The 26213-nt window shown below is 41.8% G+C and overlaps 2 protein-coding genes across 2 annotated transcripts; both read right to left on the bottom strand.

The window, feature by feature from the left end:
* Positions 1 to 7454: 7454 nt before the first annotated feature.
* Positions 7455 to 9060, bottom strand: LOC122748495 (zinc finger protein 420-like). Its single transcript, XM_043994115.1, is given in 2 exon segments — positions 7455 to 8004; positions 8006 to 9060. Coding segments are annotated over 2 exon segments (1605 nt in total).
* Positions 9061 to 9149: 89 nt separating this feature from the next.
* Positions 9150 to 24246, bottom strand: LOC122748494 (zinc finger protein 69 homolog). The gene is made up of 5 exons (XM_043994114.1): positions 23614 to 24246; positions 18935 to 19061; positions 18207 to 18302; positions 9555 to 9722; positions 9150 to 9166 (listed from the first exon to the last, which is right to left on the bottom strand). Exons 1-5 carry the CDS (start codon positions 23644 to 23646, stop codon positions 9150 to 9152), a joined length of 441 nt encoding a protein of 146 aa, XP_043850049.1. The 5' UTR covers positions 23647 to 24246.
* Between the last annotated feature and the right edge of the window lie 1967 nt (positions 24247 to 26213).

Here is a 26213-nt window from a genome sequence, read left to right as displayed (position 1 = left end):
TTCAAGTTGCTTGTCTGAGAGTGGCCCCCCTAGTAATGTTAGTAGTACACTAACAGGTCACTCAGGGCAGGCCAGTAGTGGCCTATATCCAACCAACCCCAAGTAGGTACTTAGTCCATTTCTCATTCTTACCCAATTCAAACAATACTAAATCAATCAGGTGGGGCCCCTGGGCATCTGCTAAATTCCATTATTTTATCATATTCCCCCCACTGTTTCTTCAAGAAACACAGGGTGTTTCCTTCATGAAACAATATGGAAGGGCTTTTCCAAGTAGGAGAGATCTTACTGCTCATCAGAGAATTCACACTGAAGAGAAACCTTATGAATGTAATCAGTGTGGAAACACTTTCAAATGTAGGAAGGCTGTTGATGTACTGTGAGATAAAGATAAGATGTCTGCCTGAAAGCCTTCCCACATTGAGTTCATATATAGCTGCTCATAAAAATTAATTCTCTAATTTTGAACAAGCTCTAAACAAACAACTGAATACGTTTCCTCATTTGTCAGTTATAAGATTTCTATATAATATGAAATCTCAGATGGGAAAGAAGAGATTATGGCCTGAATGTATTATCACATTGTTTATACTCCTAATGTTTCTTTGTAGTGTGGATTCCCTGATGTGCAGCATGTCTGAACTTCTTTCCACACTGATAAGGTTTCTCTCTAGTGTGGATTCTCTGATGTGCAGCAAGATTGGAGCTCCCTGTGAAAGTCTTTCCACACTGATTACATAAGGTTTCTCTCCAGGGTGGATTTTCTGATGTACAACAAGACTGGAGGTGATAGAGAGTTCCTGGAGACAAGGCTCAGGAGGACCTTGTGGATTTCTGGGGTGGAGCTAAGATGGTGGAGGAAAGGCAGTAAGCCCTCAGAACTCATGACAGGATCACTCAAAAAAAAACCCCAAACTCCAAATAATGCCATAGGACAATTCCTAGAGCAGCAGAACCCACAAAAGAACAGGCTGAGATCATTTTCCTACAAAGATGGCTTAGAAGGTTGGCAGGAGGGGGCTGCTGTGCCAGAGAGAGAGTGAAGTCAAACCCCATAGTCACACTGACACAGATCCAGTACCAGGTAGGCCTCGCCAGAGAAAAGGACCCCTGGAGCCTCTGAATCAGCAGCAGCAATGCTGTTGTCTGGAACTAAGCTCCTGGTCTGGTGAGAGGGCTGAGCAGTTGGCCAGGGGGAGTACAGGGGTCTGTAAGAATATTTATTTTTATTTATTTTTTAATTTTTTTTAGTGAGGCAATTGGGGTTAAGTGACTTGCCCAGGGTCACACAGCTAGTAAGTGTTAAGTGTCTGAGGCCGGATTTGAACTCAGGTACTCCTGATTCCAGGGCCGGTACTCTATCCTCTGAGCCACCTAACCGCCCCTGTAAGAATATTTTTGATGACTAGGGCTAATTTGGGGGGCTAATCTGACTGGAGGACTAATCTGGGGACTCTTGACTGACTGGCTGTCTGTCTGATATTAACTTAGCATGGGCGGTTTATAAAGTTCCACCACACTGCTCCACTCCCAAATTGATAAGCAAAATATTAATAAGCCTCTTAACTAACTAATCAAAGCAGAGTTTATTTGTGAGAGACTATTTAAAATTAAGAATACAGGCAAATAAAACGTACAACCTGACTACATTGCAGTGCATCTCTTTCCCACCTGCTGTGCCTCGAACTTCTTTAATACAATAAGGGCCTTAGCCACCTCTTGCTTTAGGGCACTCAGGTCTTTTATTCTAACTCCGAGCCCCTTTCACTTTGTAAATCCCCCTGCTTCTACCTTTCCTCTCCTTACTGCCACCACTGAACCCCTGTATTTCTCTCTCACCGACCTTTTGTCTGTCTGCTCCGTCAGTCTGCCCTTCAGCCTCTCTTCTGTTTCCACTCCTCATCTGTCAGCCTTTCTTCCTTGCTCCTAGTCCTTCTCTTCTTCTCCTGTGTCCTGTAGCCCCTGTCTGTCTTCTCCAACCTTTGCCATCTCATCAGCTGCCCCTTCTCGTCTTCTTGTCTGTCCTCCCCCTAATCTAACTCCCAGGTCTCTCTCTCTCTCTCTCTCTCTCTCTCTCTCTCTCTCTCTCTATATATATATATATATATATATATATATATATATATATATATATATATATATATTCTCCACTCAAATCTCGGGGCTTTCTGCACCCCCACAGACCAAGCTAATCCGCCATTCAGAGCTGCGGCTGGGGGGGGGGGGAGCTTGAGCCTCACGTGCCTCAGCACAGGCTACCCCAGAGCCCAGCCTGGACAAGCCCAGGATCTCTCGGATAGCTCCGCTCAAGGTAGAGGGAGCTGGAGGCTTTTCCCCCCCAGCTGTCTGACCTGGTGTCTTTTTTTTTTTTTTTTTAATGTATGAGGTATTTTATTTTTTCCATTACATGTAAAGATAGTTCTCAACTTTTGTTTATACATGCTTTACAATTTCAGATTTTTCTCCCTCCCACCCCTCCCTCCCCCCTCCCCTAGACAGCAGGTAATCTGATATAGGTTATATCTATATATCTCTATACATATACATATATATATATATACACACACACATATATATACACATAATAACATTAATCCTATTTCTGCATTAATCCTGTTACAAGAGAACGAATCAGAGCAGTGATGCAAAACCTCAAAATAGAAAGAAAAAAAAAAACCAACAGCACGCAAAACAAAAGAAATAATATGGTTCAATCAGCATCTATACTCCACAGTTCTTTCTTTTTTTTTCTTGGATTTGGAGATCCTCTTCTATCATGAGTTCCCTGGAACTCTTCTGTACCATTGCATTGGTGAGAAGAATATAGTCCATCACAGTAGGTCAACACTCAATGTTGATGATACTGTGTACAATGTTCTTCTGGTTCTGCTCATCTCACTCATCATCAGCTCACGCAAGACCCTCCAGGTTTCTCTGAACTCTTCCTGCTCATCATTTCTTACAGCACAATAGTATTCCATTGTATTCATATACCACAACTTGTCCAGCCATTCCCCAATTGATGGGCAGCCCCTCAACTTCCAATTCCTTGCTACCACGTAAAGAGCAGCTATAAATATTTTTGTACATGTGTGACCTGGTGTCTTGTACAGCCCATGGGGCTTTTGGGCTCAGCTGAAGCCGAGGGGGAGGGGTACCAGCCCCTCCCACACAGAAGAGACCCTGAGGGCCTAAGGCTTTCTAATCTCAGCCCAAAGGTAGGGTCCCCAAATCAAAATAAATTTCCACAGTCCCCCCTTTGCTTCGACAAGAAACACATACCATTTCCTTGATGAAGCAGTGAAACAAAATACCATAACCTATGCTAGGACACAATGTCAATAACACAGGAAAAGAAAATTGTCCAGAGGGGCAATCCTTCATGGACTCGCACTTTGACAATGTCCACAGAGGGAAGATTTCTGCAGAAAATATACATTACAGATGGTGTATGTGGGAAAAAACAAAAGTGTCCATTCAAAGTCCTTTTAAATCTTGTTTTTGAAGGAGGGTTGAGATGTCATCTAGGGGAACTGGACTCTGGTCTGGATTCTGGCTGTCTCTGGAACTGCTGAGCTTTCACTAGTCTTTAGTATAGCATTGTCCAAAATTGTTCAATTTAAATAGTGAAAGTTCTTCAAAAAGCAGTGAAAGTTCTTCAAAACGTACAAAACAAATCTGAACTTTATACTTATACAACATATTGGAGTCCCCCCTTTTGGAGGATGTTTATATCCATAAGCAATAGAAAATTGAGACCTTTATGAAATTACTAATACTTTTTACCATTATATGTCTGGATCAAGGCCAAATTTAGTAATGTGTCTGTGACGACACTTGAGAGATGTGCCCTATATAGTTGCTATTACCAGCAGACTATGAACTTACTGGATGTATTTGGACTAAGGGAATCCTGCCTCCAGGTTTTGCTGAATGGCTGTTCTCTCAGCCTCCTCAGGGCATCTTACGTGTACCTGTCTCTCCTCCTATTGTACATATATTTTCTCCAAGGCTTGCATTGTGGAGTGGAGTCATCTCCATCAAGCCCAGTGTAAGAGTAATTAGTCTCTGAAATGGTAAGTTTCCATAATTCACAAATCTCATATTAATATCACCAAAGACAATATGATGGTAAAAATATGCGTTACGCTGCATAACTAAATCTAAATACACACTTGCAATATATACAGTAATTCCAAATCATACCCAGAGTCAATTGGGGAAAGTGGCATAATGACCAATACAACAAAATTACTACTCTTTCACTAAGGATAATAAAAGCTATAGACATAGTCACAATGACATATTAATGATAAATGAATACAAATGGCTAATATTAAACATTATTACAAACTCTTCATTAGACAAATAAACCACATCATCTTGTTCATGAATTCTATATCTAGTACAATGGCAATAATGGATATTTAAATTGATAAACAATTTATAAAAAAAAAAAGCTTAAATATCAGCATACTTGAAGTGAAAATCAATTTACCAAAAGAACTAAAATATCAGCAAGACTCAATGTCCATCAATTGTCTTACGAACCAAATAATAGGGTTCAATAAGCCTGTTTTGAAGTCAGAGCCATATGCTCTTTGTGAAGAAGTCCTTCTCCTACAGATGGTGCAGGTGGAATGAAATGAGGACCAAACTGGGTCCAAGCAGAAACAGGAACAGCAACACCAGCAGGCCAGGGTGCCTGATTCAATTCTGCCACAGCTGAAAGATACTGGGAATCCAGCTGTAAAGATACTTGTAAAGAATTTTTTGTTAGAGCCGCAAGTGGCTTAGCAATTTTACCAAAACAGGGTAATCCATTGCCTGCAATACCCAGCTGCTCCTAGAATGGCCCTTAGCTGCTGCTTAGTTAATTTTGCCAACTTATGTGTCCCCAACTTTGAGGATCACATGAGGTTTGTTATTCTGGGGAGGAGAATGGAATGGAATAAAAGTTAATGTATTTAAAGTCTAGAAAAATAAAATTTTCAATATTTACTTTTGTCCATTCTTCCCCTATGCACCGTCATTTTTCCATATTTCCCTGATCTTTACCCTTTTGAGAGGGTTTGTGACTATTCTCATTTTGCTCTTCTATAACCTTCTGAAAAGGTCTGTACCTATTTTGACTCTGCTTCTCTGTATCTCCCTGATAAGATCTATGTCTATTTTGATTTTGCTTATAATAAGGCCTATAATTGCCCTGATTCTGTCCTTCTATACCTTCTTGATAGGATCTTCTAAAGTTATTCTGATTTTGTTGATAATAAGGCCTATAATTGACTTGGTTGCTCCCTCTCTGGTAAAAATTCCTCTGATTATTCCTATTTCCCCTAAAAAAATCTTTAAGGGTTTCAGTCATTACCTGTCTCAATTCATACCTTCTAGTTCTACACTCTCAACAAGTGCCCTTGCTTCTCACAATATTCACACACTTTAGGGGTCTTATACTGATCTTTGACCTGAGAGTACAGGTGCTAGAATGCTTCTGCTTTTAGGCTTTGCAGCATCCTGCATAGGAGGCTTCTGCTGACCTGCTTTTAAAGACTGATCAACATCTTTTTCTAACTTCAGGTCATTTTTAGTAGAGGGAGCTCTGGCATCCCTCTTAATACATGGCTCACTATGGGTACAATTCTTTTTCTCTCTCCAGAGTTGTATAAGAAAATACCATGCTATAATATTAGTAATGGAGAGAAAAAAATTACAATTGCTAGAGCTATTATTACTTTACCATAATAGGGCTCAAAATTGGTCAAAATGTCTCCAGTGATATTAACCATGGCTTCAATGGGTAAAACAGACATTATGCGGTCCCAGAACAACCCAATGAAAATATTCAGTCATGGTTCAGTTTAAATGCTAAGACTTTTCTCTGCTAGAGGCTTTAAAAAAAAAAATTGAGGCAGTGGGTAGAAAAAAAAATTTTTTTTTAATTTCCTAGTGGCCCTTTAATTAAATTATTATTATTATTATTATTATTATTTAAAGATTTACCAGGGTAGTAGGTAACTCCTACCTGGCTCACCATTAAATATGTAAAAAAATTAATTTGATAAGTGTATCTAATCTGGAAAATTATATAATTTTGGACAAGCCCAGGATCTCTCAGATAGCTCCGCTCAGGGCGGAGGGAGCTGGGGGCTTTTTCCCCCCAGCTGTCTGACCTGGCATCTTGTACAGCCCACGGGGCTTTTTGGCTCAGCTGAAGCAGAGGATGAGGGGCACCAGCACCTCCCACACAGAAGAGACCCTGAGGGCCTAAGGCTTTCTAATCTCATTCCAAAGGTAGGGTCCCCAAATCAAAATAAATTTCCACAGGTCTCTGCTAGAGCTGAGGTAGAACTTGGGTGTTTTACCCCTGCTGGGAACCAGGAAGTAGGCTTGAGTAGTGGTGGCCCCGGTTGGGGTGGGATGCAGGTTTGTTGCCGCTAACAAGACTGGAACACAATGTGAAAGTCTTTCCATACTTGTGACATTCATAAGGATTCTGTCCAGTGTGAATTTTCTCATGCTTAGCAAGCCTGGAGTTCCTTATGAAACCCTTTCCACAGTTTACATCCATAAGGTTTCTCTCCAGGGTGAATTTTCTCATGCACAGCAAGATGGGAGTGCTGTGTGAAAGTGTTTCCACACTGTTTACATTCATAAGGTTTCTCTCCAGTGTGGATTCTCTGATGCTTAGCAAGAGTGGAGTGGTGAGAGAAGCTAGGTGGCCCAGTGGATAAAGCACTGGCCCTGGATTCAGGAGGACCAGAGTTCAAGTCCAACCTCAGACACTTGATACTTAACTAGCTGTGTGACCCTGGGCAAATCACTTGACCCTCATTGCCTCCCCCCCCCCCCCAAAAAAAAGAGTGGAGTGGTGTGCGAAAGTCTTTCCACACTGATTACATCCATAAGGTTTCTCTCCAGTGTGGATTCTCTGATGTTCAGCAAGACTGGATCTCTGTGAAAGCCTTTCCACTGTAACGATTGGGATGATGCCGCCTGCTGGAGACTTATTGTGGGAAATCTCTGCCATGAGGAGAAGGCATCTTAGGGCAAGCCATGCAGTCAGGAAGTGATGTTTGCTCGGGGGTGCTATCAATCAAAGCTACCAGCCAATTAGCTTGGAGCTGAGTGTGCATGTGGACAGGATGTGCCCAGCTTCACAGGAGGCATTAGGTCCTTTTTTGTTCCCGACCTTGCTGTGGCAGGTCGGATGATGGGGTCTCTTAGAAATAGTTAGATTTTTACCTTTCTCTCTGATCCTAATGCTCTTTAATAAATACTTAAACACTTAAATACTCTTGCTAAAGCTTATAATTTATTGGTGACCACTCATTAGATTTTAAACAGTATAGCTAGAATTTTAGCCCCTTACACCACACTGATTACATTCATAAGGTTTCTCTCCAGTGTGGATTCTCTGATGTGCAACTCCTTGGGAAAGTCTTTCCACACCGTTTTTATTCATAAGGTTTCTCTGTGTGGATTCTCTGATGAGCAGCAAGATGGGAGCTGCTTAGGAAAGCCTTTCCACACTTGTTACATTCAAAAGGTTTCTCTCCAGTGTGGATTCTCTGATGTATAGCAAGAGCAGATCTCTGAGTGAAAGTCTTTCCACACTGTTTACATTCATAAGGTTTCTCTCCAGTGTGGATTCTCTGATGTATAGCAAGAGCAGAACTCTCTGTGAAAGACTTTCCACACTGATTACATTCATAAGGTTTCTCTCCAGTGTGGATTCTCTGATGTTTAGCAAGAGCAGATCTCTGAGTGAAAGACTTTCCACACTGTTTACATTCATAAGGTTTCTCTCCATTGTGGATTCTCTGATGTGCAACAAGAACAGAACTCTCTGTGAAAGACTTTCCACACTGATTACATTCATAAGGTTTCTCTCCAGTGTGGATTCTCTGATGTGCAACAAGATTGGAACTGCGTGTGAAAGTCTTTCCACACTGCTTACATTCATAAGGTTTCTCTCCAGTGTGGATTCTCTGATGTTCAGCAAGACTGGATCTGCGTGAAAGTCTTTCCACACTGCTTACATTCATAAGGTTTCTCTCCAGTGTGGATTCTCTGATATTCAGCAAGATAAGAACTACTTGTGAAAGTCTTTCCACACTGATTACATTCATAAGGTTTCTCTCCAGTGTGGATTCTCTGATGTGCAACAAGAACAGAACTCTCTGTGAAAGACTTTCTACACTGTTTACATTCATAAGGTTTCTCTCCAGTGTGGATTCTCTGGTGCCGAGCAAGACTGGAACTGTGCGTGAAAGTCTTTCCACACTGATTACATTCATAAGGTTTCTCTCCAGTGTGGATTCTCTGATGTATAGCAAGACTGGATCTCCGTGTGAAAGCCTTTCCACACTGTTTACATTCATAAGGTTTCTCTCCAGTGTGGATTCTCTGATGTGCAGCTAGATAAGCAGTATTTTTGAAAGCAGTTCCACACTGTTTACATTCATAAGGTTTCTCTCCAGTGTGGATTCTCTGATGTGCAGCAAGATTAGAACTATTTGTGAAAGCCTTTCCACACTGTTTACATTCATAAGGTTTCTCTCCAGTGTGGATTCTCTGATGCTTAACAAGAATGGAGTGGTATGTGAAAGCCTTTCCACACCGTTTACATTCATAAGGTTTCTCTCCAGTGTGGATTCTCTGATGTTCAGCAAGACTGAATCTCTTTGTGAAACGCTTTCCACACTGATTACATTCATAAGGTTTCTCTCCAGTGTGGATTCTCTGATGTACAACAAGATTGGATCTCTTTGTGAAACTCTTTCCACACTGATTACATTCATAAGGTTTCTCTCCAGTGTGGATTCTCTGATGTTCAGCAAGATCAGAACTATTTGTGAAAGCCTTTCCACACTGTTTACATTCATAAGGTTTCTCTCCAGTGTGGATTCTCTGATGTTCAGCAAGATTAGAACCTTTGTTGAAAGCCTTTCCACACTGATTAGATTCATAAGGTTTTTCTCCAGTGTGGATTCTCTGATGTGTAGCCAGAAGGGAGCTTTGTGTGAAAGTCATTTTACACTGATTACATTTACAAAACATTTTTCTATTGTGAATGTTCTGATGCCTGATAAGATCTGAGTTCCATGTTAAGAAGGCCTTTCCCCAGTCATAATAACCTGCATATCTTTTCATTCCACAGTAAAATCTAGAATGGCAAGGAAGAGATGAGTGATGGGATGTCATTCCTTTAAAAACATTATATTCAACACCCTCCTTTCTAATGTGAATATTCTGAAGACTAATGACCTTAGAGTTCTGACTGAAGGCTTTCTCACTTTTGTTACTTCCATAAAGCATTTCTCCTGTATCACTTTTCTGATGTTTAATGAGATCATAATTCAAATTCACCACCATTTCCAGATGATTCCCTTGACATATTTGCATTTCATATGACTTCTCTTGAGACTGAAAAGGCTCCACTTGTTTAGGAAACCATTCATGATCTTCAGTGTCCTGAAAAGACTCATTCCATGAAGTCACTCTCTTACTGTGAGTTAGGACTGAGGACTGTATGAATCCCTTTCCAATTTCACCAGACTCATAGATTGTCTTAGGAATTTTTTCCACCTTGGTATGAGAGTCACAGATTTCTCTTGTGATGTCACAGGCACCATCACTCTCAAATCTATGTTGGCCAAATTCTTCCACAAAAATGTTCACCTTTGTAGCCATCTCCTTCACTTCAAACTTGGTCTCTCCACCTGAAGAAAACAATTATGTATTAATAGAAAGACACATACACCTAAGTATGTTCTTTTCTCTAATGGCATGATGTAAACTGATTTCTATTCTATTTCCTCAGTCAATGTGAAGAATTTTCAAATTAAAATAGGCAGAAACAATCTTTGGAAACACCTGCAAGATGTAAGGAATTAACTGTGATTTGGGATTTCCATGACCCCATCTTTGCTTCATTATGGTCAGACTGAAAGGATATAATCTTGAAAAGCCTAAGAGAAGAAGATGGGTGTGTACTTGAACAGATTATAGAACAAATAAAAGGAACTCTGATCAGATTTGTCATGTATATTAGGTGAGACTGAATAACACAAAGAACAGTTATTGAGTCAAAGTATCCAACTAAAGTACCTAACCCCCACCTAGGAGTTCCCCCACACCCACATGGGCCTGGCCAAATTATAATGGGGACAGCCCAGGGGGTATGTTGAACTAATTGGAGACTCAGCAGGGCTAAGAACCTCCCTTCTGGTGGGAAAGGAAGGAAGAAAGAGGGAGAGAGAGAGAGGAGCTGGTGGTAGTTGAGGTCCAGACCAAACCAGGAGACACTGCACATCTGATTCTCTTTGGAAATACAGATTCCAGGTGGTGGTGAGTTTGTTTTGTTGAAGCGAGGCTGGCTCTTTAGGCCAGCTGAGCTGGTAAAGCAAGTTTAGGTTTTGAGTCAGTTTTTGTAGCTGAGGAAGCAGAGCTTATGAGGTACCTGGGGGCCTTTTTACCCTAGAGATTTAGATTCTAACCATCTGAGAATTGGGTCATATTTTTCCCTTTCTCATTATCCCTGGCCCTATTAACTTCATTTGTGTTGTAAATTTTGTTCCCATTAATAAAACCTGATTTGTTTGTGGAAAAGAGGCTGTTAATCTCCATTCTTATCAGTCTGAGAGAAATAACTAAAGAAAACGCAGTTTGGAAGAGAGGAAATTGTGGACCTAGAAGTCTCCCACTCATTATTTCCTGAACCCCAATATTACAGCAACCTGCCCAATTAACTATCCCCATACTGAATTTGGCCCATACAAAGATGGCTTATTTTATGAGGGTTTTCTTTTTTCCAATTTCATGTAAAGACAGCTTTCAACATTCATTTCCCATAAGATTTTGAGTTTCAAAATGTTTCTCCCTCCCTTCTTTTCCTTCCCCCTCCCCAGGATGGCAAACAACCTGATATAGCTTATATATGTAGAACCATGTATATACATTTCCACATTAGTCATATTGTGAAAGAACAGGACAAAAGGGAAAAACTTCGGTTGTGAACATATCTAAGTTGTAGTTTTAGGTATATATATTTTTTTTTTTAGTGAGGCAATTGGGGTTAAGTGACTTGCCCAGGGTCACACAGCTAGTAAGTGTTAAGTGTCTGAGGCCGGATTTGAACTCAGGTACTCCTGACTCCAGGGCCGGTGCTTTATCCACTGCGCCACCTAGCCGCCCCTAAGTTGTAGTTTTAGACAAAGAAAATAACAGTCTCCAAGCCAAAAGAAATTAGGTTTATTGAGAGAGGGATCCTGGACAGCTAGGTGGCACAGTGGATAGAGTACTGGCCCTGGAGTCAGGAGGACCTGAGTTCAACTCCAGCCTGACACTTAACACTTACTGGCTGTGTGACCCTGGGCAAGTCACTTAACCCCAATTGCCTCACCACAAAAAAAAAACAAACAAAAAAAAAAGAGAGAGAGGGATCCTGTCTCACAATAAAGCTGCTATCACATCTAGGACCCAAATATCCCAAATGTCAGGATTCAGGGATATTTATACTCAATGACTCCTCCCACTATTTAACATAATCCAAGGGTTACAAATACAGTAAGTATGGAATAGGAAGAAAGAAACCATCAGTCGGATACTAGCATGGTCCCTTGACATTCTATATATCCTACTTAAAATAACCCTATTACTACTTAACAGGCTCATGTAACATAAAAAGCCATCTACTGGATTGTTTCTGTCCCATCTTGCATGCAGCCTCTCTGGCCTACATCAAGACTTCCTACCATATTGGTTAAGCTTGGCTTTTCAACTTATTTCCAGCTCTGACTGGTCCCTTATACCTCAGAAGTTACTCTTTTAGGTATCTAACCATTATATTGATTGGTGGTTATACCTAACCACAATTGGAAGTCAGTTAGTTGAATCTTTGCTTAAGCCTGTAAAGTAGGCAAGTTTGCATTTACCTTAGCTCCTTTCAATATCTATCTTACTTCATTATCATTTTCTTAAGCTACTAAAGAATATCTAAATAATTTCAATCACTTTCTAGTCTACAAACTGATTGGTACTATTATTAAATCACTTATATCTAAGGGGTGGGGAAAATCTCACTCACAACATTAGGGAAAAAAAAACATATGATGAGGACTTTGCGGTTGTCTTAGAGCACTGTATTGCTGAGAAGAGCTAAGTCTATTACAATTGACCATCATACAATGTTGCTGTTACTGTGTACAATTTTTTCCCAGTTCTGCTTGCTTCACTAAATATCAGTCTGCTTAAGTCTTTCTAGGATTTTCTGAAATCTGCCCATTCATTTCTTACAGCACAATAGTATTCCATTACATTCCCATACCACAACTTATTCTGCCATTCCCCAATTGATGGGCATTCCCTCCATTTCCAATTATTTGCAACCACAAAAAAATCAGCTACAAATATTTGTGTATGTAGGTCTTTTTTACAATATCTTTGGGATACAGACTTTGTAGTGCTATTTCTGGGTCAAAGAGTATGCACAGGTTTATTGCCCTTTGGGAAACAGTTACAAATTGCTCTGTAGAAGCATTGCATCAGTTCACAACTCCACTAATAATGCATTAGTGTTCCAATTTTCCCACATCCCCAACATTTATCATTCTCCTTTTCTGTCGTATTAGCCAATTTGATAGAAGCCAGTGTTGCTTTAATTTTCATCTCTCTACTCAAGTGTTTTAGAGCACTTCTTCATAGGAGTATAGGTAATGTGGATTTCTAAATCTGAAAAGTGCCTGTTCATATTCTTTGACAATTTATCAGTTGGGGAATGGCTTGTGTTCTTATAAATTTGACCCAATTATCTCTATATTTCCAAAATAAGAACTTTATTTTATCTAACTATCTATCTAATTTTTTGTGGGGCAATGAGGGTTAAGTGACTTGCCCAGGGTCCAAGTATCTGAGGATGGACTTGAACTTAGGTTCTCCTGACTCCAGGACTGGTGCTCTATCCACTGTGCCCCCTAGCTGCCCCATGCCAATCTATTTCTTAGTTATTACCAGATAGTTTGAATGATTGCTACTTTATAATATTGTTTTAGATCTAGTATGGCTAGGCAACCTTCCTTTGCATTGTTTTTTATTAATTCTCTTGATATTCTTGACCTTTTCCTCCCCCAGATAACATTTTTTTCTAGCTCTAAAAAACAATTGTTTCTTGTTGTTGTTGTTGTTAGTTTGTTGTTTGTCCTTCATTCTTGAAGAGGACCATGATATTGAGAAGGTGATGTCATGACTTGCAATGAATTGGATTTAAGTGAGGAAAGGCTATGCAAAGTCACCAACCTCACTCTCTCCTCCAGAGCCATCTGAGCCCAGTGGCAAGATATTCATCAGTATAAGAGGAGATGGCCCCAAATGCAGTAGGAGACCTTGGCCTTTTCAATTAAGGCCTTTCACAGGTCTCACTTTGCCTGAGGCAATGTCCATTCAGTGATTAAGGATAGGTTGGTGTTCATCCTTCATTCTCAATGAGGAGCACAAAATTAGGGTGATGACATGGGTACAGTGACAAAACATATATCAGGAGTACTGGAGATGGCCCAGAATATTTAAGGCAACTGGGGTTCAGTGACTTGCCTCAGGTCACACACTTAGTTAAAAAAAAAATTAGATAAGTAGCCAAGATGGTAGAGTAAAACCAGGAAGCTGCCTGAGCTCTCCCAAATTTCCCTCAGAAACAATATTAAATTAAGCCTCTCAACAGGTTCTAGAGATGCAATAATCTCCTGACTTAAGATAACCTACAAGATCTTCAGGAAAGGTCCGTTTCATCTGGGTAAAAGGGGAGCACAGCTCAGCTCATAGGGTGTCTGGGCAAGCCAGCAAGATACAGCTGAGGACCTGAGGTCCTCAAGCTAGTGGCGCAGCAGGCCAGTTGTGAGACCTCCAGCACTAATGCTAATGCAGAAGGTAATCTGCCAGATGTGGTATCTGCTACCCAACACACCCAACTAGGCTGGGCTACTCCAGTGCAGTGAGCAAGCTACAAGCTGCTGAGGCCTCAGAGCAGAAAGTCACTGAGTGGATGACTGGGCCCCTCCTATGTTCTCCTTTCAAAGAAGCTTACTATACCTCAGGAGCAGAACTCAATCTTAAAAGGTACACAAGAGACTAATTTATGACCAAGAAACAGAAAAAAAAAAAACCTTAGCACTGAAAATTACTATAGCAACAGGGAGGATCAAAACATAAACTCAGAGGACAAAAATAATAAAATGCCTCCATGTGAAGCCTTAATGGTGAAGCAGAATTAGTCAAGACCAAAAAGTCCTCTTGGAAGACCTCAAAAAGGAATTTTTAAACCAAATAAGAGAGGTAGAAGAAAAATTGGGAAAAGAAATGAGGGTTATGCAAGAGAAAATCAATAGCTGGAAAAAAAGAAAATAATGCCTTAAAAATACAATTGGACAAATGGAAAAGTGAGTACACAAGCTGACTATGGAAAATAATTCCTTAAGAATCATAATTGGGCACATAGAAGCTAATGACTCAATGAGACAATAGGAAGAAAGAAGTCATCAGAATGAAGGGAATATATAAATAGAAGAAAACATAAAATCCCTCTTCAGAAAAAACAAGAAGACCTGGGAAATAGATCCAGGAGAGACAGCCTAAGAATTATTGGACTACCTGAGGACCATGACCAAAAATAGAGCCTGGACAGCATATTTCATAACTTTATCAAGGGGAACTGTCCCAATGTCTTAGAACCAGAGAATAAAATTAGTCATTGAAAGAATCCACTGATCACCTCCTGAGAGAGACCCCAAAAGGAAAACACCAAGGAATATTTCAGCCAAATTCCAGAAATATCAAGTAAAGGGTTAAATACTGCAATCAGCCAGAAAGAAACCATTTAAATATCAAGGAAAAGGGACAGCTAGGTGGCGCAGTGGATAGAGCACCGGCTCTGGAGTCAGGAGGACCCGAGTTCAAATCCGGCCTCAGACACATAACACTTACTAGCTGTGTGACCCTGGGCAAGTCACTTAACCCCAACTGCCTCACCAAATAAATAAATAAACAAACAAACAAACAAACAAATAAACAAATCAGAATTACACAGGGCCTGGCAGCTTCAACATCAAGTGATCAGAGGGCTTGGAATGTGATATTCTGGAAGGCAAAGGAACTGGAATTACAACCAAGAGTGTACTACCCAACAAAATCATGCGTAATGTTTCAGGGCAAAAGAGGGACATTCAGTGAAATAGGGGACTTTAAAACTTTCCTAAAGAAAAGTTCAGAACTGAACAGAAAATTCAGTCTATAAATACAAGACAGAAGAGATGCATGAGAAGGTAAAAAGGGGGAAAAAACAAATCATGTACTCAATAAGGTTAAAATGTTTACATTCCTACACAGGAAGAAGATAACTCTTGAGAACTGTATCTTTCTTTATCAAGGCAGATAGAAGGAGTATACAGAGACAGAAAATGTGGGTATAAGTTGATTCTTATGCAATATGAAAAAAAGGGGCAACAAAAAGGATTATAGTGGGAGAAAAAGAAAGAGAAGGCAGAATGGGGTAAATCACAACACAAGAAGAGGCATAAAAGACCTATTACAATAGAGGGGGGGGAAAGGGAGGGGTGAGCATTGTTTTGACCTTACTCTCATCTTATTTGGCTCAAAGAGGGAATAAGATACACACTGAGTAGGGTATAGAATTTTATCTTATCCTCTAGGGAAGTAAAAGGGGAATGGTGGAATAAAAGGGTGAAAACTGAATAGGGAAAGAAAAGAATATACCTTATTCTCGGTGGTACACAAAATGGCCTGTACACAAAAACTCATCATGTATTAGGGCATAAGAACCTCACATTCTAAGGCAGAAGGGCAGATATAGTAAATGTATCCTTTTCAGATCATGATGCAATAAATTCTGTGTACTGAAGGACCAGAAAGATAGACCAAAAAATTAATTGGAAACTACATAATCTCATCGTAAAGAATGAGCGAGTTAAACAACAAATCATAAAAACAATCAATAACTTCATCCAAGAGAATGACAGTCATAAGACCACATACCAAAACTTAGGGGATACAGCCAAAGCAGTTCTTAGGGGAAATTTTATATCTCTAAATTTTGCTGGGTATTTGATTCTTGGTTGTAATTTAATCTCCTTTGCCTTACAGAATATCATATTCCAAGCCCTCTGATCCTTTAATGTACAAACTCCTAAGTCCAATGTAATCCTAATGTAAATCCAATGTAACTCCTAAGTCCAATGTAACACATCTCTGAGGTACCACCTCACACCTACCAGGGCGGCAAAAATACCAAAAAAAGAAAATGTTGGAGGGGATCTAGGAAAACTTGAACACATCCATTGTTGGTGAGTTGTGAACTGATCCAACCATTCTGGGGGGCAATTTGGAACTATGTCTAAAGGATTATAAAACTGTGCATACCATTTCATCCAGCAGTACCACTGGCAGGTTTCTATCCCTGACATCCACAAAAAGAGAAAAAGAAATATTTGGACAAAAAATGTTATAACTGCTCTTTTTGTGGTAACTAAGAAAATCAAATGGATGCCCATCAGTTGGGGAATGGCTAAACAAGCTGTGGTATAGGACTGTAATGGAATATTATTGTGCTTTAAGAAATCACAAAGCCAGATGAATTCACAGATATGTGCAAAGTCTTCCATGAACTGATGAGCAGAACCAAGAGAACATTGTGCACAGTGATAGTGATGTCGTTTGATGAAGAACTGTGAATGACTTAACCATTCTCAGCAATGCAATGATCCAAAACTATCCCAAAGGACTAATGATGAAGCATAATATCCACCTTCAGAGATGGAACTAATATTGAGTGAACAGACTGAAGCATGTTACTTTTAACTCTTTCATTTTTTTGTTTTGAGTTTTTTTGTACAAACTGGCTAATATGGTAATGTTTTGCATAATTGCACATGTATAACATATATCTGATTGCTTTCTGCCTCTGGAAAGGGGTAGGGATGAAGGGGTAGAATTTGGAACTCAAAACATTCAATAACAATGTGTATTACAAATTATTTAATGGCACCTTATGCAGTAAAGGATTACCAAGGTTTGTTACCAATATATTTTTCCCCTGGAACAACAAGTAGATGCATGTTTGAAGCTTTAATATGGTACATTGTGTAGTGATTCCCAGTCATCATCATTAGGCATAAAATGATGACATTTAAAGGAAAAAGACTTTTGCTCACCATTGATGCTCCAAGTCTCTCACCAATCCATGTAATCCCCCACCCACTGCAGAATTCATCTATTCCAGGAAACTTCTGATCCTGTCACTGCCCACTCAATAAAGCCTCTTCCTCTCGACTCCCTACCAGGGATCAAATAGAAAGTCCTCTGCTTGGCTGTGAAAGCCCTTGATCATCAGCCCCTCTCCTCTCTTCCCAGTCTTTGTTCGCCTTCCTTTCCCTCCACATGTGTGAGAATCAGTGGTACAGGTTTCTTTGTTTCTGAGCCCCCATTTCCTCTTCTGTAATACAGGGGAGCAGGTCAAACTCCTTGAAAGCCTCTAAAATGGGCAGCATCTCCTGACTTCTTGTTTTCTCTGGCTGCCCCATCTGCTTTTTCTGGCTTCCCTGAGGTGCTACGTAAAGTTCCTCTTTCTACAGTAAGGCTTCTCCAGTCTTCCTTACCCTTTCAGCCTTCCCTCTCTCCATTTGCTCCAATTGATCCTGAATATAATGGGTTTGTAGATGGTTGTTTACATGTTGGCTTCCCAACATTAGACTGAACTCCTTGAGAGCAAGGCTTATCCTTTGCCATTCTTGGTATTCCTGGTGCTTAGCATAGTGTCTGGAAGTACGAGGTGCTTAATGTTTATCGACTGGAATGAAGACTAGGAAAGAACTCATCTTGGGCACCCTCAGCCCATTTTAGAGGCTTTCAGGAGAGTTCTATGCCTCAAAGCTCAAAAGGGTGACTTCTTATAGCATCAAAGTTTTATCACTACAAGGCTACTGAAGGGCCAAGGAGTTTGACCTGCTCCCCTGTATTACAGAAGAGGAAACTGGGGCTCAGAGGATCAGTTACTGCCCAGGATCCCACTGAAGAAATGTGTCTAAAAAACAAATTCCAAGTCAGACCTTCCTGACCACAAGTCTAGCACTCCCTTGACCACAACACTTAGAGACCTCTCATGATAACAGCCCTCAGACACATGCTTTTATGTCACTCACTTGGGCAGGAGTTCCTTGGACCTTTTTGTTCTGCCATCCCTGCTAGTTCCCCTTCCTGGAAAAGGGAGCTCAAATCTTCTCTTGAAACTGGAATTCCTGGGAATATAGAATAGGGAAGGGATGAGGATAGAGAGAAATATAGAAGTTACTCCTCTTTAGGGAAAGGAGACATGGAAGGAAAGGATGTTTCCCGTGGTATTGAATGCTGGGATCTTTGGAGGTGGGCAGACATCACACAGTCCATCTGGAATCAGAACCTTCACCTTTATTTACCTCTTTCTCAGAAGGATAGGCACACACTGCCTAGCTTCCAGTACCTAGAAATTGGAAGCTGCCTGGTAGTGCAGTGGTAACAGCCCTGGGCCTGGAGTCAGAAAGACCATTTCAAAGCAATGTCAGACACATGGTATCTGTGTCCCCCTGGGCAACTTACATAACCTCTGCTTGCCTCAGTTCCCAACTATGAAATGGGGATGAAAATGTTAGCAAAATCATAGGGATGTTGTGAAGACCAAATGACAATAAGTATAATTCACTTTGCCCAGTGCTGGATATAAAGCTGGTATGTATGAATGCTTCTTCCTTTCTCTTCTTTTCCCAACATCTAGATGGCAATTTGAGGGAACAAAAGAAGGAAGAATCAGGATGAACTCACTATGCCTGGCAGGATGAGGAGCAATGAGTTATCGTGTTAGTAGCACAGAATCACCAGAGGCAAAGGTCCTTACCCACAGAGAGCAGGTTCTGGGCATTCTCCAGCATGACCTCCTTGTACAACTCTTTCTGAGAATGGTCCAAGAGGTGCCACTCCTCCTTGGTGAATTCCACAGCCACATCCTTGAATGTCACCAACTCCTAAACCATCAAAAGTCACATGACTTAGAGCTGAAAAAGACTGCCGAATTCCTCTAGTCCAACCCTCTTCAACTTAGAGAAAGAAACTGCAGCCCAGAAGGGATTTGCCCCAAACTCCTATAATCTTTATGAGGGTCAGAGACAGCACTTGAGACCATATCCCAAAAGAGCCCAATGGGAATATTGAGAAAAACATTTTATATTTGAAGTGAGAATCATTTTGGAATTATAAAAGTTGGAGAAGTGTCTTACTATGAAATGCTTCTCCCCATAGGCTCAGGGAGAAGGTATGTGCTCTATGAGTGGGGTATGAAAGTCTATGGAGAAGAAAGCAAGGTGATGTGAAATCCCTCCTCACCAGAAGGGATGTTACATGTCATAAAGGGCATGTTAAGAAACTTTATAAAAAGTTTGTGAGAAATTATCAAATACTGTGTACTCTGGGGTGAAACACATTACTAGTCATTACTGAGAAGAGAGCAAAGAAAAAAAAAACAATTAATTTCCTAAAAGGCTGAAATAAAGTCCTACCTAATTATGAGGGGGAATTTTTTTCCTTTTTTTTTTTTTTGCAGGGCAATGAGGGTTAAGTGACTTGCCCAGGGTGACACAGCTAGCAAGTGTCAAGTGTCTGAGGCTGGATTTGAACTTGAGTCCTCTTGAATCCATGGCCAGTACTTTATCCACTGCACCACCTAGCTGCCCCCCTATGAAGGGTATTCTTGTTTATTTGTTTTTTGGTGAGGCAATTGTGGTTAAGTGACTTGCCCAGGGTCACACAGCTAGTAAGTGTTAAGTGTCTGAGGCTGTATTTGAACTCAGGTCCTCCTGAATCCAAGGCCAGTGCTCTATCCATTGTGCCACCTAGCTGCCCCTATGAAGGGGATTCTTAAGAAATATTGCTTACAGGGCAGCTAGGTGGTACAGATGCAGACTGATGAATAACACACAAGAGAGCAGCTCCATGTGCAAATCCTTTGATATATGGGAGGGGTCATCTATTTTTCCAATCTGCTACTTGTAGAACCTGAGTTTGGCCAATGCACCTGGTTTTTGATGCTCTTCCATTTCAATCAGAATGTTATGATCCACTCTTTGAGGTTCTGTTATTTTGGAGCAATTATTATTCTTTTTTCTTGTTAAATAATCCTTATTAAAATAATACATTTGGGGGGCAGCTTGATGGCACCAGTGGATAGAGCACCGACCCTGGAGTCAGGAGTACCTGAGTTCAAATCCGATCTCAGACACTTAATTACTAGCTGTGTGACCCTGGGCAAGTCACTTACCCCCAATTGCCTCACTAAAAATAAAAAAAATAATAATACATTTATTTATTCAACCTAAATTTTTCAATTTCTATTTGTTTAGTTATCTATTTAATTGTTTCATGGTGGTTAGCATCTTTATTTAAAGTTCTGAGTTCCAAATTCTTCCCCTCCTTGCCTCCCTCCCTCCCTGAAAGATTCATATATGAATTAGTGTAAGATTATTGAAGTGACCTCCACTTCACCCTTATGTGACTGGAATTTCACGTGTGTTGGCCTCCCCTTGAAAATGAAAACTCCTTAAATACAAAAAGAAGACTGCCCTGTCCTTAACTCCCCAGGCCTTAACCCACGGTCTGGCCCATGGATGGGGCTTAAGAAATGCTTCTTGACCATTGATTACCCAATCACACTCATCTGAGTAACATTTTCTTTCAAAAACCCATAATTTTAAAAAATGTATATAAATGAAAAAGAAAAAACCCATTATGACCTACATATCACCTACTATTTCAGTCTTCTTATCCCTTACTTCACCTCCTCTTTGATCCAATGACAAAGGCCCCCTTGCCAGGCCAGGAAGAAGACACTCTAGGCTCCAGGCACTTTCTCTGGCTCTGAAAGGCCTGGAATGCTCTGTGCCTGTCCCACCTCCTCTAGATAGCGGTTTCCTTCTTTTAATCACATCCTATGGACTGGTCTGTAGTTCCTTTGTTCACATTTGTGTGCTTGTTGTCTCCCCGTGAGACTGAGCTCCTTGGGGCCAGACACTGCTATTGTCACCTGTGAGCACAGTGCCTGCTGGAGAGGAGGCACTTACTGAGTGTATATTGAATAACCGCTTGCTTTCTCTCCTACTCAAACCCTCTTCAGGTCACCTTACAGTGGCGTCTTTCCTCCATTCTCTAAGAAATTGGGAGTTCTTGTCTTTGCAAAGACGAGCTCTTTGGCAACCATCTACACTGGCATTTGACCCCAGCCCACCCCATCTTCTCCAACAATTTAGGCCCTCTGTCTCTCTCAAATGTTCAACCTTTCCCTGTTGAAGGGTCCCTTTTCTATTGACTTCAAACATACCAGTGTTACCCACCTTTAAGGGGGCCTTCACTAAACCTTTACCACCCCATGAGCTATCCTTCTGTCTCATATGTTATTGTAAACCAAACTCCTTGAAAAATCTGTCTGAACTCCCTGTTCCTCTGTCACTCCCTCCTCACCCCAAGTGCTCTCTCTCAATTCAGCACTGAACTCTTCATTGCCAAATCTGATGGGATTTTCTCAGTCCTAACTCACCTCTTTTCTTCAGAAGACACTGCTGACCACCCTCTCCTCCAGGATCCTCTCTCCTCTGGGGGTTCTCTCTCCTGCTTTACCTCCCACATGTCTGACCACACTTTTCCAGTTCCCTTTGATGGCCCAGGAACCACACCACAACCTAGACTGGTGCATATTCCCCAAGGCTCCTTTCGAGGTCCTCTATTCTTCTCCCTCCACATTCTCCCTCTCTTGGACTGATTGACTTATCTCTGCAAGTCACTACCAGATTTCGACAACCAGCCTCAGCTCAGTGAAGCTCCCAGACTCCATCACATAAACCAATCACCTGGGCACACCTGGACTTCACTGTGGCTGTGACAAATCAGGAGAGCAGGAGGCAAAACCAAGAGCCCTAGGCTTTAGTTGCCTGAGTTGCCTAGCCTGCAGGATAGTCTCAGCACCTTTTGAAGGGAAAACATCCTGTTTCTGATGTTAGAAATGAAGACAGATGCACTTAGGTGGCAAAGAGAATTGTGCCAGTCAGGTCTGGGGTGAAGCCAAGATGCCCATCATCACCTCTATTATTTCATATTGTACTAGAAATGTTAGCCATAGCAATGAGAACAGAAAAAGAAATGAAAGGAATTAGAATAGCTAACGAGGAAACAAGACTACCACTCTTTGCAGATGATGTGATTTCTACTTAGAAAACCCTAGAAAATAAACTGAGGGGCAGCTAGGTGGCACAGTGGATAGAGCACCGGCCCTGGAGTCAGGAGTACCTGAGTTCAAATCCGGCCTCAGACACTTAACACTTAACTAGCTGTGTGACCCTGGGCAAGTCACTTAACCCCAATTGCCTCACTAAAAAAAAAAAAAAGAAAATAAACTGAAAAGATACTTGAAATTATTAACAAAAAAGCAAAATTGCAGGATACAAAATAAACCCACAAATCATTAGTGTGGCTATATATTACCAACAATCCAGGAATATCAGATAGAAAGAGAAATTCCAGCTTTCCTACATGCCTCCATCACCCAGTATTTTCCTTTTTTGTTATATTTGCCACAACTGGGGCAGCTAGGTGGCTCAGTGGATAAAGCACCAGTCCTGAACTTGGGAGGACCTAAGTTCAAATCCAGCCTCAGACACTTGACAATAGCTGTGTGACCCAGGGCAAGTCACTTAACCCTCATTGGCCCGCAAAAATTAATTAATTGATTAATTGATTAATTAATTAAAAAATACTTGCCACAGCCGAGTGGAGCACTGTGCTGGCACAGAGGCAGTGCCTGAGGCCAGCCCAGGGCGTATCCTGGAGCTTCTAATTTTAGCCAAAGATGGGGTCATAGAAACCTCAAATCACAATTAATTCTTTACACTGTGACCCTCCCTCCTTGCATGTATCCTCAAAAACTTGGACAAAATTGGACTCAGGTGAAAAGAAACAAATCATTTTCTATTTTACCACAAGATTCATGAAAAGCCTGCAATTCTTTGGGTGAGCTAGACCACAGATCCAGGTCACAAGCCGCCCCAACACTGGCTTCCTTCACATCTCAGCAAAACCCTCACCTCCTGAAAAGAAGCTTTTCCTGGTCCTTGACACTGCTAGAGCCTTCCCTCTGAGGGGGCCTCCCATCTATATGGTGGAGACACCTTGTGTGCACCCAGCTGCTGCCATGTCATCTCCCAAGTAGACAGTGAGCCCCTTGAGGGCAGGGCCTGTTACTGTTTAAACCTTCCTTTGCATCCCCAGTAGTTAGCACAGAGCTTGGCACAGGAGCCACTGTCTAAATGCTCATTGACTTAACCTAAGAATAACAAAAGAGGCATGATTCAGAGAGACCAGGGAAGACTGGGGTGGTCTGAGGCAGAAGGAAATGAGCAGATCCAGGGGGACCATGTCTGCTCTGCTGACAGCACTGCAGAGGACAGCCTGTGTCTAATGGGATAAAGCTTCCTGGGCTCTGTTGGATTCCACCTTTGCTAAGGCTGGTCAGCTCTGTGGATGGGCTGCACTCACCTGGGATGAGGGTGTCTGGGTCCCAGGGACCATTCTCTCTGGCTCCAGGTTCTCTCTTGGAATAGCCTTTGGTTATCTGCAAGCTGACCTGGGGAGGGAGAAGGATCTCAGGGTGAGGGAGACATTGTCTTTGCCTTTTCTTCCTAGGATGGACCCTGGCCAACATGGAATTACAGAGCTTGAAGTCTCTGAGCACTTACAAAGGCCCTGTCCTCTGGGGAGAGACTCTAACCAGAACGGGAGGGCAGCAGAGAGGGTCAGGCTTGGAAGTGAACTTGGTCTGAACAGGAAGGGGACTTGCCCCCCCCCAATTCCTTCCTTTTGCCCTCATGCCCCTCCCCCATCCTCCTGCAGAGACCCAGGAGGCAGGAGGGGCTTGGGATCCCAGATGGAAGAGACCCGGCAGTGCCCCATTGATCCCAGACCTAGAGCTCTACCTCCATCTGATACCGGGGTGAGATATGTAGGTCAGGCAGCTGTGACCTGTGGCATTTAAAATTACATGTGGGCACCTTATTTCTGTCCCAAGGTTAGAGAAAATTAGGTTTGGTTCCTAATATATTGCTACTTATAAATTAGAAGCTTTAGCACCAGTTTTGGGTATTACACATTTATGAAAGCATACCAAATATTAGTCGAGAGAACACGGCTCAGAAAGTTAAGCAGGCCTATCTAGCCTAGAGGAGAGATAGAGCTCAGCCTGGCCTCCTTTTTCTTCCAAGTCCTCCACCATGAGCCCATCTGAGAGACTCACTACCTCCCTCCCACTCTGAAGCAGAGACGGTCCTTCCATACAACTCCAAGCTAATGGGCTAGCATCCTTCAAATCTACTGGTTTACTGGACTTGAGGGTGCTCCATGAGCAGACCTTGCTGAGGTCAGAATTCAGAGAACACACCCTCTGAGGGCAAGGTTTCCAGGTAGGTATGGTTTTGTTTTTTGTTTTGTTTTTAATGAGGAAGGTCTGGGCATGGCATGTTTTTTTAATGTTAGTTGAGTGGATTGAGTGCTGAAAGGAAGCCGTTGCTCAGTCATTTTCAGTCAGGAACACCTCTTCCTGACCTCATTTGGGGGTTTCTTGGTACAGGTACCAGGGTGGTTTGCCATTTCCTTCTCCAGTTTGTTTTACAGATGAGGAAACTGAGGCAAACAGGGTTATGTGACTTGCTTAGGATCACACAGCTACAAAGTGTCTGAGGCCACATTTGAACTCAGGAAGGTGAGTCTTACACACTGTAGAGGCCTGGTGCTCCCTCCACCCTGTCACCACCTAGCTGCCTCCTTGAAGGAAGACCTGAGTTCAAATTCCACCATGACACTGTTATGTTCATGCTGGACAAGTTAATAGTAGGGCTTTTGTCACAGAAACAAAAGCTTTTTAAAAACCCATGCACCATATAAATGGGATGTTATGTCATCCAATCCAACCTCCAATTCCACAAATTGCAAAACTCAGTCATAGGATTGAATACAGGTTTGCTGCAAATGGGTAGTTGTCTCCTCTCATTGAGGATATCTGTCAATCATACTCCTCCTGACCTGTTTGTAGGACAAAGGTCTCAGATCCCCTCCTCCCCCTCTGCTAACAAAATCACCTGGTTCAAGGGGCCTTGGTCTCAACAAGGTCCCCTCTGGAGTTGTGTCCATATAAGGAAGAATAAGGTCCACTCCTGAGTTATACCCATATAAGTAAGAAAGAGGGATGGGAATATTGCGTTCTGATTAGCTAGTTTTTGCATGTAGATTGTAACCCTTGAGTAATTGGACCAATGATGAAGAAGGGGAGAGTTCATTTGTGTTAGGGACTAGGGTATAAAACATGGCCTGCAAGCCCCCTTTCTTGGCACCCACTAGCTGCACACTAGGGTGCCTCTTCATGAGAAGGAAATAAAAGAGACTTTGTCACATGGCTGCTGAGTTTTTCTCTCACACCTATCCTTCTCCCATTATTCCCCCTTCCAGGTATATACTACACTCACTAGCCCTTCCCTCCCTTTGCCAAACAAAACAACCCCCAAGCTCTGCTCCCTCCTGCTTGGAGGGCTCTCCCCTCCTCCTCTACTCAAATTCCCCCTTCTGAAGGCCTGCCCTGGTTTTCTTCCTCCCTCCCCAGCTGCTAGTGCCTTCCTCTCAGAGATCACCTTCCATCTGTGTCCTCTCTACAGGCTTGATCTGTGGAATTGTTTACACGTTTTCAATAGAGAGCCAGACTCAGGAAGGCTTGGGCCCCAGCCCTGCCTCAGACCCAGGCTGTCAGTGACACTTTCCCCAGTCACAGAGAAAAGATTAAGGGCCTGGAATATTTCCAAAATCCAGCCTAGCTCATACATTCAGGGATCTGGCACCACCTCCCAGGAGTCAGGACATTTCATGCCCCAGAGATCTCTCCAATATCCATAAATTATGTGGCAACCCCAATATCATCCCACTAGAGTGTAAACTCCCCAGGACAAGGACCGTTTTGGTCTTACAATCTCCTGTAATCAACAGACTGGAACTTCTAAGAGCTATAGATTCAGAAAGATCAATGGGGCTATAGATGAGAAACACATGGAAAAACTCCCAACAGGGGGTTGGAGAAGGGGAGGGGGTGGGACTTG

Source organism: Dromiciops gliroides, chromosome 3, assembly GCF_019393635.1.
Source record: "Dromiciops gliroides isolate mDroGli1 chromosome 3, mDroGli1.pri, whole genome shotgun sequence".
NCBI classification, from domain to species: Eukaryota; Metazoa; Chordata; class Mammalia; order Microbiotheria; family Microbiotheriidae; genus Dromiciops; species Dromiciops gliroides.
Note: the sequence above shows the minus strand (reverse complement) of the source record. Positions and strands in the feature narration are given on the sequence as shown.

Excerpts from the sequence above, each read along its gene's own strand:
- LOC122748494 (XM_043994114.1), bottom strand. The coding sequence starts at position 23,646 with ATGGTCCCTGGGACCCAGACACCCTCATCCCAG. Across the intron at positions 19,062-23,613 it reads CCCAGACACCCTCATCCCAG|GAGTTGGTGACATTCAAGGA; the intron begins GTGAGTGCAGCC and ends TTGATGGTTTAG. Across the intron at positions 18,303-18,934 it reads CCAGAACCTGCTCTCTGTGG|GAATTCCAGTTTCAAGAGAA; the intron begins GTAAGGACCTTT and ends CTATATTCCCAG.